This window comes from Chrysochloris asiatica, unplaced genomic scaffold, assembly GCF_000296735.1.
Source record: "Chrysochloris asiatica unplaced genomic scaffold, ChrAsi1.0 scaffold00337, whole genome shotgun sequence".
NCBI classification, from domain to species: Eukaryota; Metazoa; Chordata; class Mammalia; order Afrosoricida; family Chrysochloridae; genus Chrysochloris; species Chrysochloris asiatica.
The window spans coordinates 1,871,363-1,885,693 of NW_006408855.1; the positions used below are offsets into that span (position 1 = coordinate 1,871,363).

Sequence of the window (14,331 nt, forward strand, 5' to 3'; positions counted from 1 at the left end):
AGGCAGAAGACGGACTAACAAGCCTTCTAGTGTGATGTTCCTGACTATTTCTTTCTCTCCTCCTCCAGTGTCTACTCTATATTATAATGCAAGGGAAACCAAGATTCAATAAAACAGTCAAGCATCTTAACACGAGGTCCTTGCTTTTTAAAGGGAGTTCAAAGGTAAAAGATTGAGCCCACTATGTTTCACTGTGCTCCTGTTGTCAGAGAGCACAGTGGATACCAGCCCCTGGTAGTGGCTCGCTGGAGCATGGTTCGTGCGCAGATATTAAACAAATAGGGGTTGTGCACAAGCTCTTGTGGTGCTGTGCTGTGCTGTGGTTTTTGCTCTCCTCGAAATGAAGGGACTGCAAACACTTCCCCATGGAGGATCACATTGATTGTTTTAGGATTGATCACAGGCCTTATTCTTTTTAAGGTGATAAGGGTAAAATGTATTTGAGTTGCCCGTTTTCTCAGAAAGTAAGCCAAAAGAAACATGCTGCTGCCCCCTCTCCTAACTAAAAATGTGTTTTGACTTTTGAGCAAGGTACTTGTACAAGGAAATCAGTAGGAATGTGTGTCTACCTGCCCTTGTAAAGAAAAAACTCTTGATGAGAACTGGGTGGTAGTGATGAGATGTGAGGCCTGGGGTTCACAGAGCTCTCCTGGTAGGTATACTGATAACATTTTTCAGAATATTGATCACCCTGTTGGAGTTTTCTATGACAGAAAAGGCAGATAGCTGATTGGAAATGTTAACAATAGGAAAATGCCAGAAGTTGAAGGACAACCTAATGGCAAGAGGGTGTTTCCTGTCTCCTGAAGGCCTGTCTCAGAGGAGGATAACACTGGTACAGAATCCCTCTATCTACCTGGTCTTGTGGAGCTCTGAAGTCATCCAACCTGCGAGTGACAATATCAAGGTCTAAAGCTAGTCCTGGTGTGGTGCTGTGAGTTAATGCGCTGGACTGCAAGGTCGGTTTGAACCAAAAGGTTGGTGGTTCAAGCTTGCAGCCATTCCTTAGAAAACTTACACAGGTTGCTGTGGGTTGGAACCGACTCCACAGCACATAGTAACAACAAAGTTAGTTTAGTAGCCTTTCCGCTGTAGCTGGTGAGTTAAACTGCCAAACACACTTTAAAAACAAGGGGCGGGGTTCTTTAAACTGCATAGAATGCTCCAGATTTAAGTTCCAGCTCTGCCACTTTCAAGCTTTATAACTTTGGGATCACTCTCTCTAAGCCTCAGTCTCTTTAGCAGTAGAAGCAATAAGAGCCTCCCTCACAGGATTGATGCGTGAATTAATGATACAAGTACTTGTAAATCTCTAAATGTAGTGTTTCATGCTTCATAGGCACTCCATAAGTGGTTCACTATTATCATTAGATGGCTAGTTTATAGAATGGCACAGTGTGGAGTGGATCACCTATAGTGCCTTTTTCCTGAATGTGGCTTTTCTGTAGTTCAGTCCCACACTGTCCTGCCAGAGCCAGACTCTGAACAAGTTCCTTCCTTCCTTTGGTTGGTCCCTGTTCCCCTGTTCTTGGGAAGGGCCCAGTAGCATTGGTTCTTCTACACATGTCCCGTCTCTGTCCCTGCTTTAACTGGAAGGAGGTCTGGGCTGAGGAGAGCCACCTTGCATTTAGACCTCAACTTGATTCTCTTCCTTTTTTCTGTGTCTTGGCTTCTCAAGTAGGGCTTAATAAGATAAAATGCCATGGCCTTAGGTCGTTTTATTTATAATTTGTGTGAGGGTTGAGTAAGGAGCCCCTGGAGGACCAGTGGGTCAGTGGGTTTAGCATTGGGCTGCCAACTACAAGGTCACTGGTTCAAGCCCACCAGACACTCTGTGGGATAAAGATGAAACTGTCTGCTCCTTTTAAAGTTTACAATCTCAGAAAGCCTAAGGAACATTTCTGTGCTGCACTATAAGGTTGCTAGGAGCCTAAATCAACTCATCAGCTATGGGTTTGGTTTCATTTGAGGACTATATGTTTATCTGCTCTGCCTGCTGAGGTTTTGCATTATCAAGAGGGACACTGTTCGTCCCTTCCTACTTCTCTGGCTTGTTCATAGAGCTTGACACGTGATTAGTAAGTGTTCAGTGACTGCTTGTTAATTTTTCTGTAAATTGGAATGAATTCCCACTGACCCTTGAAAAACAGGGTCATACATTCCAATTGGCATGTATCTTTTCTGCCCTGAAGTTAGGATATTTGTTAGAGATTCGTTATTCTGTTAAAATTCTGACTGAAGTTTTTAGGGTAGAATTTTTAAGAACCCATTTGAGGGTCATTTCCACTATTAGTCCCTAACTCCAATCCAGCACATTTCTGCCTCTACACATTGACTTAATATAATTCTCTCATTTGCAATATAGAAATCATGCCCATGTACTATTAGTCAAGATTTTCCAGAGAAACAGTGGGAAATATAGAGAGATGGCAGTTGCACAAGTGAGGAGAGTCCTTAGGCAGCACAAGCAAGTAAACTTGTCACCACTAGCTAAAAGGTTAGCAGTTTATACCTCACAGGTTCCTCAGAAGACAGGCTTGGCAATCTTGTTTCCAAAAGATTATGTCCTTAAAAACCATATTGTTGTTGTTGTTGTGTGGCGTGGAGTCAGTTCCGACTCGTAGCAACCCTGTACAGGGTTTCCGAGGCTATAAATCTTTACGGGAGCAGAAAGCCTCATCTTTCTCCCGTGGAACAGCTAGAAGTTTCAAACTGGTGACCTTGAGGTTCGCAGCCTGATTTGTAACCACTACGCTACGAGAGCTCCTTTAAAAACCATATGGAGCAGTTTTACTTTGTACACATGGGTTCCCTATAAGTCCAAATTGACTCAACAACTTAACATTATGTAAGGGGGCTTCAAAAAGTTCATGGGAACATTCCATTATCTTTTAATTTTTCCATGAACTTTTTTTTTTTTTTTTAACTTTTTATTGTGAATTGAGTGGTAGTTTACATGGGAGAACATCAGCTTTACATTCATCCTATCATATTTTATTTCATTGCAATGATTACAGTGCCTTCCATGCATCGTCATTCAACAGCGTTTGCTTCTGTTCCCTCTGGGTTTTGTTTTGTTTTGTTTTTTGGATGTACACCAAAGCACTCAGGAATATATAACCATTCAAACAACCAAAGGGTATACTGAGCAAGCCTACTGCCCGGCTGCCAGCTCACAGCTCCTCTCCCTCCCTGAGTCCAGAGTCCCTAGCCTCTCCATTTCTCCACTTCATTTTATCTGCCTCCATCTCTGGCATTGCTGCTTCTGTGGGATAGGGTCCTGCACTCCGCTTTTCTCCCTTGATGGTCCCAGTGTCCTCCGCTCCTGGACTGCAGGATCAACCACTCCCTTCCTTTTGTTACAAAACATCTACCTTTACATTTGCAACACTCACAATCAGTCCTGATAGCGATCATTCACTACTGAACCACAAGAGTCTTATCCCCATTTGCTTTCACCAGTCCCATCTAGACAAGTTGGAAACCACTCAATGAAGATTCTGCCTTCTCCCGCACCCTCTGAAACTAAGCTTCCTCTTGAAAGCTTGTAAGCCAGTCACTTCGTGCCTTTGTAGCCCCCCTATTTTTTGTAGTCGATGTCTGAGTTGCCCATCCCTGTCAACCCTGTGTATAGGGTGGGAATGATCCTTGCTGTAAAGATTCATTCTCTCTTTTAAGCTACTACATCCATAAGTATAGGTCAAATTCATTAAATTGTAGCAGATTACACATTTTTTCCTCCTCTTTCTTACTCTAGTTGAGTTCTGATCCTCCAGCCATTGAAGCTAGGTCAAATGGGTACTCTCTGCAAATATGGGTGATCTTGTGCATCTCCCCTCACTTTATATCAGCTGGACGCTTCACTCTCTGCTCTAGTCCTCTGTGACTGTATCCCTGTTCATGGGCTCAGTAGTCCCCAGGTCTCACCACACCACTGGCCAACCAGGTCTCAATCCATGTTGACAGGAGTCTGTTGAATGTGGTCGGACTTAGCTTACAGCTTCATTGCTGTTTTCCCCCACTTCCAACATGGTCAACAGCAAGATTACATGCCTGCTCCTGTATTCCCTTTGAGTTTCAATCTTGGAAGGGGGTTTGCCCTGAGGGGACTTGATTGCTTGTCTTGATGGTTCCTCCATGAACTTATTGAAGCCCCCTCCTAGAAGAGAGAGGTTTATAGTATGGGATTGACTTACATAATTGTGGTGGCTGTCAAGTCAGGCTCTGGGCTAGGAATACTGATAGTCTTGTGTCGAAAATTAGGTAGGTCAGGCAGGAGGCTGGAAATTCCTTGATGAAGTAAGTCCATTGCAGTCTTGAGGCAGAATTCCTTCTCTTCGTAAACCTTACTTTTTGCTCATAACACCTCCAGTTGACCCAATGAGGAGTGCTGGTGTGGACTGTAGGATAAACACTAGACTGCTGACTACAGGGTCATGATTCAAACCTACCAGCTGCTCCTCAGAAAATCATATACAGGGTTCTGTGAGTCAGAACTGACTTGATGGCACACCACAATTTGGAGAGTAATCTCTTTTACTTCAAATTAATGTACCTTCATAACAAAATCCAGACCAAATCATTGGGCACCATAGCTTAGCCAAGTTGACACAATGGTAACATCACATCTATCCTTAAACTCCGTTTGAGTCTTTGACTACCCAGCAGTGCATTCAGATGCCTTTGTTTCTGTGAGTTCACTTTCTGCTTGGTTGTTTAACTTCTGGAAGGTTGGAGCCTAATGTGTAAGCCTTTTTCTCTTCTAGTCCTGAGACTTATACATGTTGGGGAAGGTAGATGGTTGGGTTGTACTCTAGTTGGCGTATTGCTGCCACTATTTCTTTTCATCAAATCAAGTCTCTTACTGACATGGTGATTCTTGTCAACAGATAGTGTGATTGGAGAAAAAAATACATCATACTTAGTGTTTAGCTGGTGAGACCACAAATAGGTGGGGTAAAGTGATGATGACTGAGTGCCAAAACTAGTGATATTGAGGTTGTGGTGTTCTCAGGCCTGTGTGCCAGGCCTTGTGTTTTTAGTAGACCCTCGAAATCTGGTTTGATCAGGGTACTGAGCTCTGGGCATTTAACCACCCATTCATTCCTTACACAGTCCCAAACTGGTTCTCATTTCTATCTCATTGCTTATTCCAGATTTTGCTGTTCATGATTTGCCTTAAACCTTCTGTTGTCAACTATGCTCACATGTCTTATCTCACAAAGCAGCCATGGTTACAGCTGGAGACTCTCAGTAAGTCTCCAGTCATCGCCCAGCCCTAACTACCTCTGGGCCTCAGAATGACATTCTCACTCTTAGGAGTCATCTCCATTTAGAGCCACTAGGCCAGCCTGTCCAGAAGGAAATTGTCAAGAGAGGGGTGACCAGATTTAGCAAGTCCCATGATGTTTGGTAGAAAGGTAAGAGTGTAGCCAAAGCATGGCTAAGGCAAGGACTGTATTTTGTAGGAAATCCTTCTAAGAAAAACCTTTGGTTGTTGATGACTCCCTGGCTTCTGTTTCTGGAACCATGTGTAGGAGCTTAGACTTGAAGCTTTCCCTCTCCCATTGAGCCACTTATCCAGTCCTGCCCACAACCTTTAACTGGTTTTGTATCCTGAAACAGAAGTACAAGTTTAAATCAGTTTCCCAGACTCTGCTCCCACCACTCCTGAGAAAGCTTATGTACACAGCACTCTCACCACTTAGAAACTAGGCATCCTGAAGTATAGATATACCCCACCCTCACCTTGTGCAGGGTGGTCTCAACCTCCCCTTGCATCCTGGTGTACACTCCTCAGCCTCCGACACTGCCCTCCTGTACACTAGCCCACACCATCCATCCCAGGAGTTAACCTCTCTACATTCTTCCACCTGGTCTTTAGGCAGGATGGTAAGCTCTTCCTGGGAGTGCTCACAAACACCTGGCTTCAGTCCTAGTCTCCCTGCTGTCCTTAGTCCCTAATAGATGAGGAGCGGAAGGCAGAACTGTTGGGTTTACCTCCATATCAAGTACAGGTTGATGAGCATCCAGATATTTCTCTCCTGTTGGGAATTATGCAGGGGGACAATTTAGTGTGCTTTTGCTTACTCGGCTAGGCTATCAAGCAACAGCCTAACACGTATTTGCTCCATGGCTCCACTCCTCTCGAGCTGCAGGTCTAGACCAGGTATTGGATCTATCTGATTTGGAATAGCTTACTCAATAGCCATTCTGTCTTCAAGAGTAGAGGGGTGCAGTGTGCCTTTTTTTATTTTTATTTTTTAATGCTTTTGCTGGGCAACTAAAAAGAATTGTTCCTCCTTTAAGTCACTAAGCTAACTTGGCCAAGTGGGACCCTCCATTCAAAGTCTGTAAAGTGCTGTCGTGTTGGTTCCAACTCACAGCAACCCTGTATATGAGGAGCTGCTGGTGGGTTTGAACCACCAACCTTGCAATTAGCAGTCCAGTGCTTATCCTACCATGCCACACCAGGAGTTCCTTGAGAGTCTAGGCATTTTCATGTATTGTTTCACTTGCCCTATAATACTCAAACACGTTTTACATATGGGGAAACCAAGATCCATGTCAAGAGACTTGTCCAAGGTTTCATGACCATGAAGTAAAGCTCAGGTTGGAATCCAGGTCTTTCTGAGCCGAAAGCTGCTTTTTTTTCCAGGTCCGTCATGGCAGGGGAAGACGCTGTTAACAGGAACACCGTGGATAGAAGATTAAGTTTACACTTTGTGTTTGTGCTTGCCCTTTCTCACTCCAGATTCTGCCTGATCAATGCAGGAGTCCTGTACCTCTACTTCAGCAACTACCTACAGATAGATGAGGAAGAATATGGCGGCACGTGGGAGCTCACGAAAGAAGGGTTTATGACATCTTTCGCCTTGTTCATGGTATGTGTAACTGATTGTCCATGAAGCACCATTCATTGGCCAAATTAACTGAGTGATTGGATGTTGTTTTTCAAAAGGCCTCTGAGGCATGGCCTCCTAATGTTGTCCCCCAAAATGTGATGCGATGGCTGTGATGTGTGAATCTTTGCCCCAGCATTATTTATATCTAATTCTCAAATCCTGGCTACACATTAGAAGCAACTGAAGCATTTAAAAATATGAGGGTAGTCAAAAAGTATTGCTCTGGGTGGTCCAAAGAAACTTTGTAACATACTTGTCTTGGTCTTGATAGGTACCATCGAAAAAGCATATTTTTAGTGCCAAGGGAAAAAAAAACAATTCTGATGTCATGGCTTATGAAATTGAAAAATGCATGTCTGAGAGATAAAGGTCAGGAAAATTGTGCCAAAGAATTTGCTTCTGTGATGATAGTACACCTGCTCATTCCTCAAGGGTACCAAAGGCTGTCCTGTGAGAATTTCATTGGGAATTTCACCTCTACAGCCCTGGTCTTGCTAATTCAGACTTTTTGTTCCCAAAATTCAAAGAGCGTTTGAAAGGAACTCAAGGATGTCAAAATGGCCATTTTGACATGGTACGAATCAGAGAGCACAGGATTTTTCAGGGAAAGGTTAGAGATATAAAAACACCCCATTCAGAAGTATATAAACCTAGATAGCGAATATGTCAAGAAAAAATACCTTCACGCTGATGTTTTTGTTTAATAAATGATTTTGTAGCAATACTTTTTGACTTACCTATACAGAAGCAATTCAAATGTCTATTGAGTAATGAGAGGATAAAGTGTTCAGCCGTTTTTTAAAGAATGAAGTATTGATACGTGTTACACCACAGAGGAAAACAGACACACATTTTTATGTGAACTATCCATCGAAACAGAAATAAGATCTGGGGATGGAGAGTGACTGTTAACATGGAACTAGTGAAGTTTTTAAGGATTATACACAGATACCCCGTCATAGCCAGACCCTATAAATCAGTATTTGTGCAAAGTGAAGCTTGGAAATCTATATACAATTTTTCAGGTCCCCAGGAGATTCTAGTGGCGAACCAGTTTGAGAACCACTGCTTTATTTAACATGGAGGTGATGCTGGTGGTTTTGGGTTCATATGAATTAGGTATCTGGGATTTAGGGAACCCCCAAGTCCTGATACTGTTAGATTTCAGTGAAATAACTTAGGCTGCCAAACAGAGTGACTCCTGGGAGAAACGCATTGTGGAATTGGGCCTCAGAAAGCCACCACTGATCCAAGTAACCTGTGAACATTGTTTGTGTCCCTCTAGGTCATTTGGATCATCTTTTACACTGCCATCCACTATGACTGATGGTGTACAGCCCCCACCCTGCTCCCTGTCCAGTCTAAAGGACCATCCTAGTCACAGCACAGAAGCATGATTCTAGGGGCACTCCATAACAGGGACCCTAGAAGACCCATGTTTTCTGGACTGAGAATCAAGTGTGTTGGGCATCACTGTCTTCTGCAAAGGTTATGACCTGAAACTTTTTAAATCATCCACCTTTTGGGAGAAGAAGCATTTCTGAATTGCAGCCATTTCTCCATGGATACCCATCACTAAACACCACTTGCTGATTGGAGTGGGTCATTCATTTTGATGCATTTCTGGATCCAGACAAAACATTAAATTGTCTTCCTCAGTTCTCCAACGGGTGTACAATTTTTAAACTATCAGTGGCATTTCAAGTCTTCTGAAAACAGTATGGCAATATATATGTGTGGTCCACAGCAAGTATAAACATTTAATAAGAGTTTACATTATAGAATGTTTTCAGATACTTGAATAAATCAAATCTTTAATTGAAAACCTGTTGACTACCTTCCCCCATCCCTCCCCTCACACCTCTAGCCCTGGAACCCAAGTAGGAGCACTAGAGATAGTGCCGAGTCCACCACACTCTTCTCTACCTGCTCCCTCTCTGGGGCTTAGGGACATCAAGGGCCTGAGCTGGTTTGGCTGCAACCTTGGCTTTGTGGAAAGGGAGAAAGGGCAGTGAAAGGGGGCGGCTTACTACCTTTGATGATCTGGGACATTTGGGAGGATCTCTGTACACAGGTGCCAGGCCTGGCTTTCAGTTCCTGCCTAGCACTTAGAGATGTGATTGGCCTCAGAGGAGGGACTTGGTGGGGCATTGAGGTCCACCCCTGCTGCAATCAAGCCCCTTTTCTCTAGACAGTCCCAGTGGACAGATCTATGACTTCATTTTGTGGCTTATCATTTGAACATGACCAAGATCTTTCAGCCACACTTCTGGCCCAAATGCAGTGTGATTCAGAAACTGGCTTGGAAGACCCTCAAGGAAAATTTACTTTATGTTTTTGGAGTCCTGGCCCTGCTTTACCTGGGGACTAGAAGTTGAGGGGTGAGGCTGTGCCTCTGGGAGGAGGTAACTGACTTCCAAGAGAGGAAGGGGCAGAGGACACAGGGATCCTAGATACAGCTCTGTCACCAGCCCTCCCCCAATTACACAGTCTTGCCTTCCGTGTGGGGTGCTCATCAGGTTGAGCTGAGTTGGTGTTCTAGGTGCTGAAGCCCTGGTTTCCCTTTCGACCTATGCTTTTGGCTTTGGCATCATCCAAGGATTTGTCCTCAGTCAGGTTGATATAGGAGTTGAGAGCCTCCCGGAGCCCCTCACTGAGGAGAGCTGCTTCTCCTGTGGCAGATGGCTCAGAAAACAGGAAGGAGCTGTAGAGAAAAGGAGAGAGCCAAGTCAAGCCTCATGCTGCTCCCTGCATGCAACTTACAACTCACTGTCCTCAAAAACCTATCTTCAACCCCTCTTGCTGAAAAGCTCCATCTCCCTATCAGATCAAACCCCAGTGTGACTTCCACTGAGGACTCGGTGCCTGCTTCCTCTTCCTCTAACAGTATGTCCAGACCTGCTGAGCCTGGTTTGGACTCCAGGAATTCAGCCAATGCTGCTCTTTGGCTCTCAGGTAACAGAGCCATACATAGTTCCTATAGGTAGCATCTTTTAAATCCCCTTTGCCCCATGTGTATATTCCAGGACCCCCTTACCTGTCCAGCTCTTTCCAGTTCACTGGCATTGTTGGCACAGTCACAGGTGGGGGTATAGGCTTGCCAGGAAGTGGGCCAGCCCTCTGCAGGGCACAGGGCTCCTTGAGGAGGCAGCAGATGTCATCCGCCAGTTCTGAGGAAGAGACCTGGACCACTGATACTGCTGATGATGAACCAGCCCCACTTGGTTCCCCAACACCTACCCTCACCCTGACAGCTTTTCCCATTTATGGGCATGGTCATAAAAGTTAGTGACAAGGCTTGAGCCCCAAATAGTTGCTCTCCTAGAGCTGGGATGCGGTCAGAGGTCATATAAGGGTTGGTTTTGGGAGGCCTAATTCACTGTGTGACTTTGGGTGAGTTAATGGGCCTTTTTGAGCTCCTATTTGTAGATGGAGAAGTGCTCAATCTACTTGTAGTAACATTGGTATCTACTTTTGCATGAAGCAACGCTCCAGACAACTGTTCATCAGGTCTCCTGGAAGTGGTCTTCCCTCTCCGTCCCTTGGACACCAGGTCCTGGTGACTCCATCCTCCAGTGCCTATTACAGGACAGGCACCAGGAATTGCTAAGAAGATCAGAAGTAAATCCAACAACAGCAACAGCTCTGGGCTTAATTCCTATGGAGAGAATGATGCCTGCTGCTCTGAGCTCTGATCAACCAGATCTGGGAACAGCGAAGCTGAGAGAGGGCGGTGAAGCTCCACAGGATGCCTGGTACCCCTGTAGCACAAGGACTGCAAACCCTCTTCTCTGTCTGCAGTATTCTCTAGCAGGTAGAGTGTCTGCCCTCCCACCCCATGGAGACAGGGAAAAGCCATACCAGAGTAATGGTCCACCAAGGCCTGAAGTGAGGGGAAGGTGAGACGTGGTGAGATGTACAGCCAGCCATTGTCAAGGCGATGGATCCTGTAGTGTCTGATCCGGTCCCAGGATGTGGGGCGGCTGAGACGGATTGACAGAGAGTAACTGCCTGAGGAGGAGAAGAGTGGCACTGAGGCTCTGATAGGACCCGGCCTCCTCCAGGTTGGGAGAATAAAGAGGTGAAACATGGCCATGGGAAATGGTCAGGGGAAGGCAGTGACTTGGGCATAAATAACACATAATAGACAGGACCCTTGTGGGGATAAAATAACACATATAGAGCCCTCAGCCCAAGGCCTGGCACAGTGCAATTAAACATTGTGTTGGCTGTTGCAAAGACTTGGATGACAGAAATGTTAGGCTGTGAAAATGTGTCATTGGGTCCTTGCTAAGGACCCAGAGAAATAGAAACTTACACCCTGCTGTCAGAAAGATAAATCAGTACCAACCCACTTTGGAAATCTGGTGTGGCACTGTAGGATATGCACTGAACCAGAATATGGGTTTGAATGACAAGATTGGCAGTTTAAACTCACTGGCAGCTCCTTGGAAACTATATACAGGGTTGCTATGAGTGGGAACTGACTCAACAGCACTTAACAACAAACTTTGGAAATGGTTTGACTAGTTTGGCATTAACTAGTTGAGTTGAACATACATGTACTTTACATGTATCCAGAATTCCATCTAGGTATGTTACCTTGGAAATAGAAGAACGTAAGTATTTTGTTTAAAAGCCAAAATTTGTAAATAGTCTACATACTATAAATGGAATAAATGATGATTATAGACCCACTACAATAAAAGATACGGGAAACCAAATGAAATAGATGCAGATGATAGTTCTGGAACTCTAAGCTTCAGATAACCAGATAGAGAAGTGGAATGAATGCTTATTAGGAGAGAGTTGAGCAGACATAGCAAAAAAACACTTAATGATCTCTGCTGGCCAACAAGATGGGTGCAGCCATCTTGAGCTTCTGTGAGCAATTTTCAGAGACAAGAAAACATTGGCTTTGTAGAAACATACCTGTGGCTCTAAGATAAGATGTGATTTTTTGTTGTTCTCTTCACTCCCCTTGTTACCAGAGTGAGACTGGCCCCAACCAGTATACACCCCCAAGGAAGCTTGGGGAGCTGTCTGCATTGGCCATCTTGAACTTTCGTGGCCAACTTTGAAAGCAAGAGGGCAGTAGGTGGGTCCAAAGGCATACTGCTTATTAGTTGAGAAAAGGGGCAAAAGTCTATTTTCTTGTACCCCACATTACCCTGGTGACCACAAGTGTGACCAGCCCCTTCTGTGTATACTCCCAGGGAAGCTCCTGCTCCTAGGACTGTAGAAGTTATATCAAACTGGGGAGTTAGCAGCACCAACCCCCCTAGCACCTGGAATCAGGTGTGGCATGTTCCAGACTTGCAGAGCCAGTTCTAGTCAGCCCTGAACCAGAGGGACCGCTCACCCTCAGCGCCACATGGGATGGAATGATCCCAAGCTGCTTTGGGGTCTGCATGAACTACTTCCAGATTGGGTGCTCAAAACAAACAACACCTAGCCTTACAGGAAATCCATCCAGGGTTGAGTGTTACTGTCTTATCCCTTACCCAGCCACAATGTAAGGTCCATGGCTGGTAGGAGACCCCAGAATTCCAGAATTGTCTCCACTTTGGGCCCGGCACCAGCTCTGTTTATTTTGTTCATTATTTTTGTTTGTTCATCCTTTTGCTCTCCCCTTTCATTCCTGCCCCCTCTTTTTTTCCCCTGCTGCTTTTTCAACAGTTGCTACTGCTTTTTTTCAATTATTAATTCATTTGTTTTTAACTACTCACTGGTCTCTTCCTCTTTTACTCAGTCCTCTCTCTAATCATGTTTAGGTCTTTTTCTTTTTTACTTTTTTCCCCCCTCTTCCTCTTTCTCTCTTTGGTTTTTGTATTACTTTCCTAGCTGTTGCACGCTAGATTCCAACATCTTTCCTTTAAAGAGATGGGACAAGTAACCACTATCTTTATATGGGAAGGAAAGAGACCTCAGATAAGCAAAGCACTGCTTAAGAAGAACAACAAAATTGGAGGCTGGCCTCTCCCTAATTTCAAAATTTACTACACAGCTACAGTGCTCTAAACAGCCCAATACTGGTACAAAGAAAGATAATTAGATCAATGGAACAGAATTGAGAACCCAGAAGTAAATCTATCCATATACAGTCGGCTGATCTTAGACAAAAGGCCAAAACACATTAAATGAGGAAGAAATCACCTCTTCAACAAATGGTGCTGGTAAAACTGGAAATATATTTGCAGAAGAATGAAACAAGACACATACCTCATACCATTTACAAAAGTAAACTCAACGTGGATTAAAGACCTTAATGTAAAACCTAAAACTATAGAGATCATCAATGAAAAAGTAGGGACAAACTTAGGGGCTCTAATACATGGCATAAATACACTGTCAAACATTACAAAAAACACACAAACAGTAGAAGATAAAATAGATGATTTGTATCTCTTAAAAATTAGGCACCTACCACCCTGGAGCAGCTAGAAGAAAAGAAGATACTTATGGAAAGAAAGACCTACAGGAAAAATACAAAACAATACAGGCAGTCTGACTGTTACTAGAAGAACAAGCAAGTTGTTTGCCCAGGAGACATCAAGGCAAGTGGTCGGGCCCCTTCAGTGCAAACCCCCTTCCAAGACTAAGACTCAGTTGGAATACACACTCTGATTGGTGACCACATTTGTCACCGATAAGGGGAAGTGAGGTAAAAACAGCAATGAAGCTGCAAGCTAAGCCCTACAACGTTCAATAGACCCCTGTGAACCCGAGTGGAGACCTGGTTGGCCAGCAGTGTGGCAAGGCCTGGGGACTCTTGGGCCTAGAGTCATCGACATAGCCACAGAGGACTAAAGTGGAGAGAGTGAAGCGGCCAGCTGATAAAAAGAGAGGGCATATGCACAAGAACACCCACATTTGCAGATAATACCCACTTGACCTGGCTTCAGTGACTGGATGATCAGAGCTCAACCCGAAGTAAAAAGAAGAGGGAAAAAAGAGTAATCTGATACAATTTGATGAACTTGACCTACACCTATGGATGCAGTAGCTCAAAAAAGGGAACAAATCTTTAGAGCAAGGATCATTCCTACCCCCTCCATACATAGAGTAGACAGGGATGGCAACTTGGACATTGGCTACCCAAAATGGTGGGGGTGGGGGTGGGGAGGGCCTACAAAAGCAAGAAGTGACTGGCTTACAAGCTTTCAAGAGGGAACATAGATCCAGAGGGCGTGGAGGAAGGTAGAGTCTGCAGTGAGTAGTATCCAATCTGTCTAGGAAGGGCTGATGAAATGAAATGCGATGGGTCTCTTATGATGCAATAGTGAATAACTGTTATCAGGACTGATTGTGAGGGTTGGAAATGTAAAGGTGGACATTTTATAGCAAGGAGGGGAGTGATTAACTTTTCAGTCTAGGAGCAGAGGTCCCTGGGACGATCAATGGAGAAGAGCGGAGAGCAGGACCC

The 14,331-nt window shown here is 44.4% G+C and overlaps 2 protein-coding genes and 1 pseudogene across 2 annotated transcripts in view; 2 read left to right on the top strand and 1 right to left on the bottom strand.

Annotated features, from left to right (window-relative positions):
• LOC102818602 (chromosome unknown open reading frame, human C20orf24) overlaps positions 1-8,232 on the top strand; it is a 15,093-nt gene extending 6,861 nt beyond the window's left edge. Inside the window, exons 3-4 of the mRNA XM_006875725.1 lie at positions 6,755-6,884; positions 8,191-8,232. Coding sequence (XP_006875787.1) covers positions 6,755-6,884; positions 8,191-8,232 — 172 coding nt within the window. The remainder of the gene's footprint in view (positions 1-6,754; positions 6,885-8,190) is intronic.
• A 1,259-nt stretch (positions 8,233-9,491) lies between these two features.
• The window catches only part of SLA2 (Src-like-adaptor 2), a 22,234-nt gene continuing 17,394 nt past the window's right edge, over positions 9,492-14,331 (bottom strand). Inside the window, exons 5-7 of the mRNA XM_006875726.1 lie at positions 10,767-10,916; positions 9,943-10,025; positions 9,492-9,609 (exon numbers count right to left, since the gene is read on the bottom strand). Of these exons, the coding sequence (XP_006875788.1) occupies positions 9,592-9,609; positions 9,943-10,025; positions 10,767-10,916 (251 nt within the window). The 3' untranslated portion in view covers positions 9,492-9,591. The remainder of the gene's footprint in view (positions 9,610-9,942; positions 10,026-10,766; positions 10,917-14,331) is intronic.
• LOC102821658 overlaps positions 10,994-14,331 on the top strand; it is a 4,948-nt pseudogene continuing 1,610 nt past the window's right edge.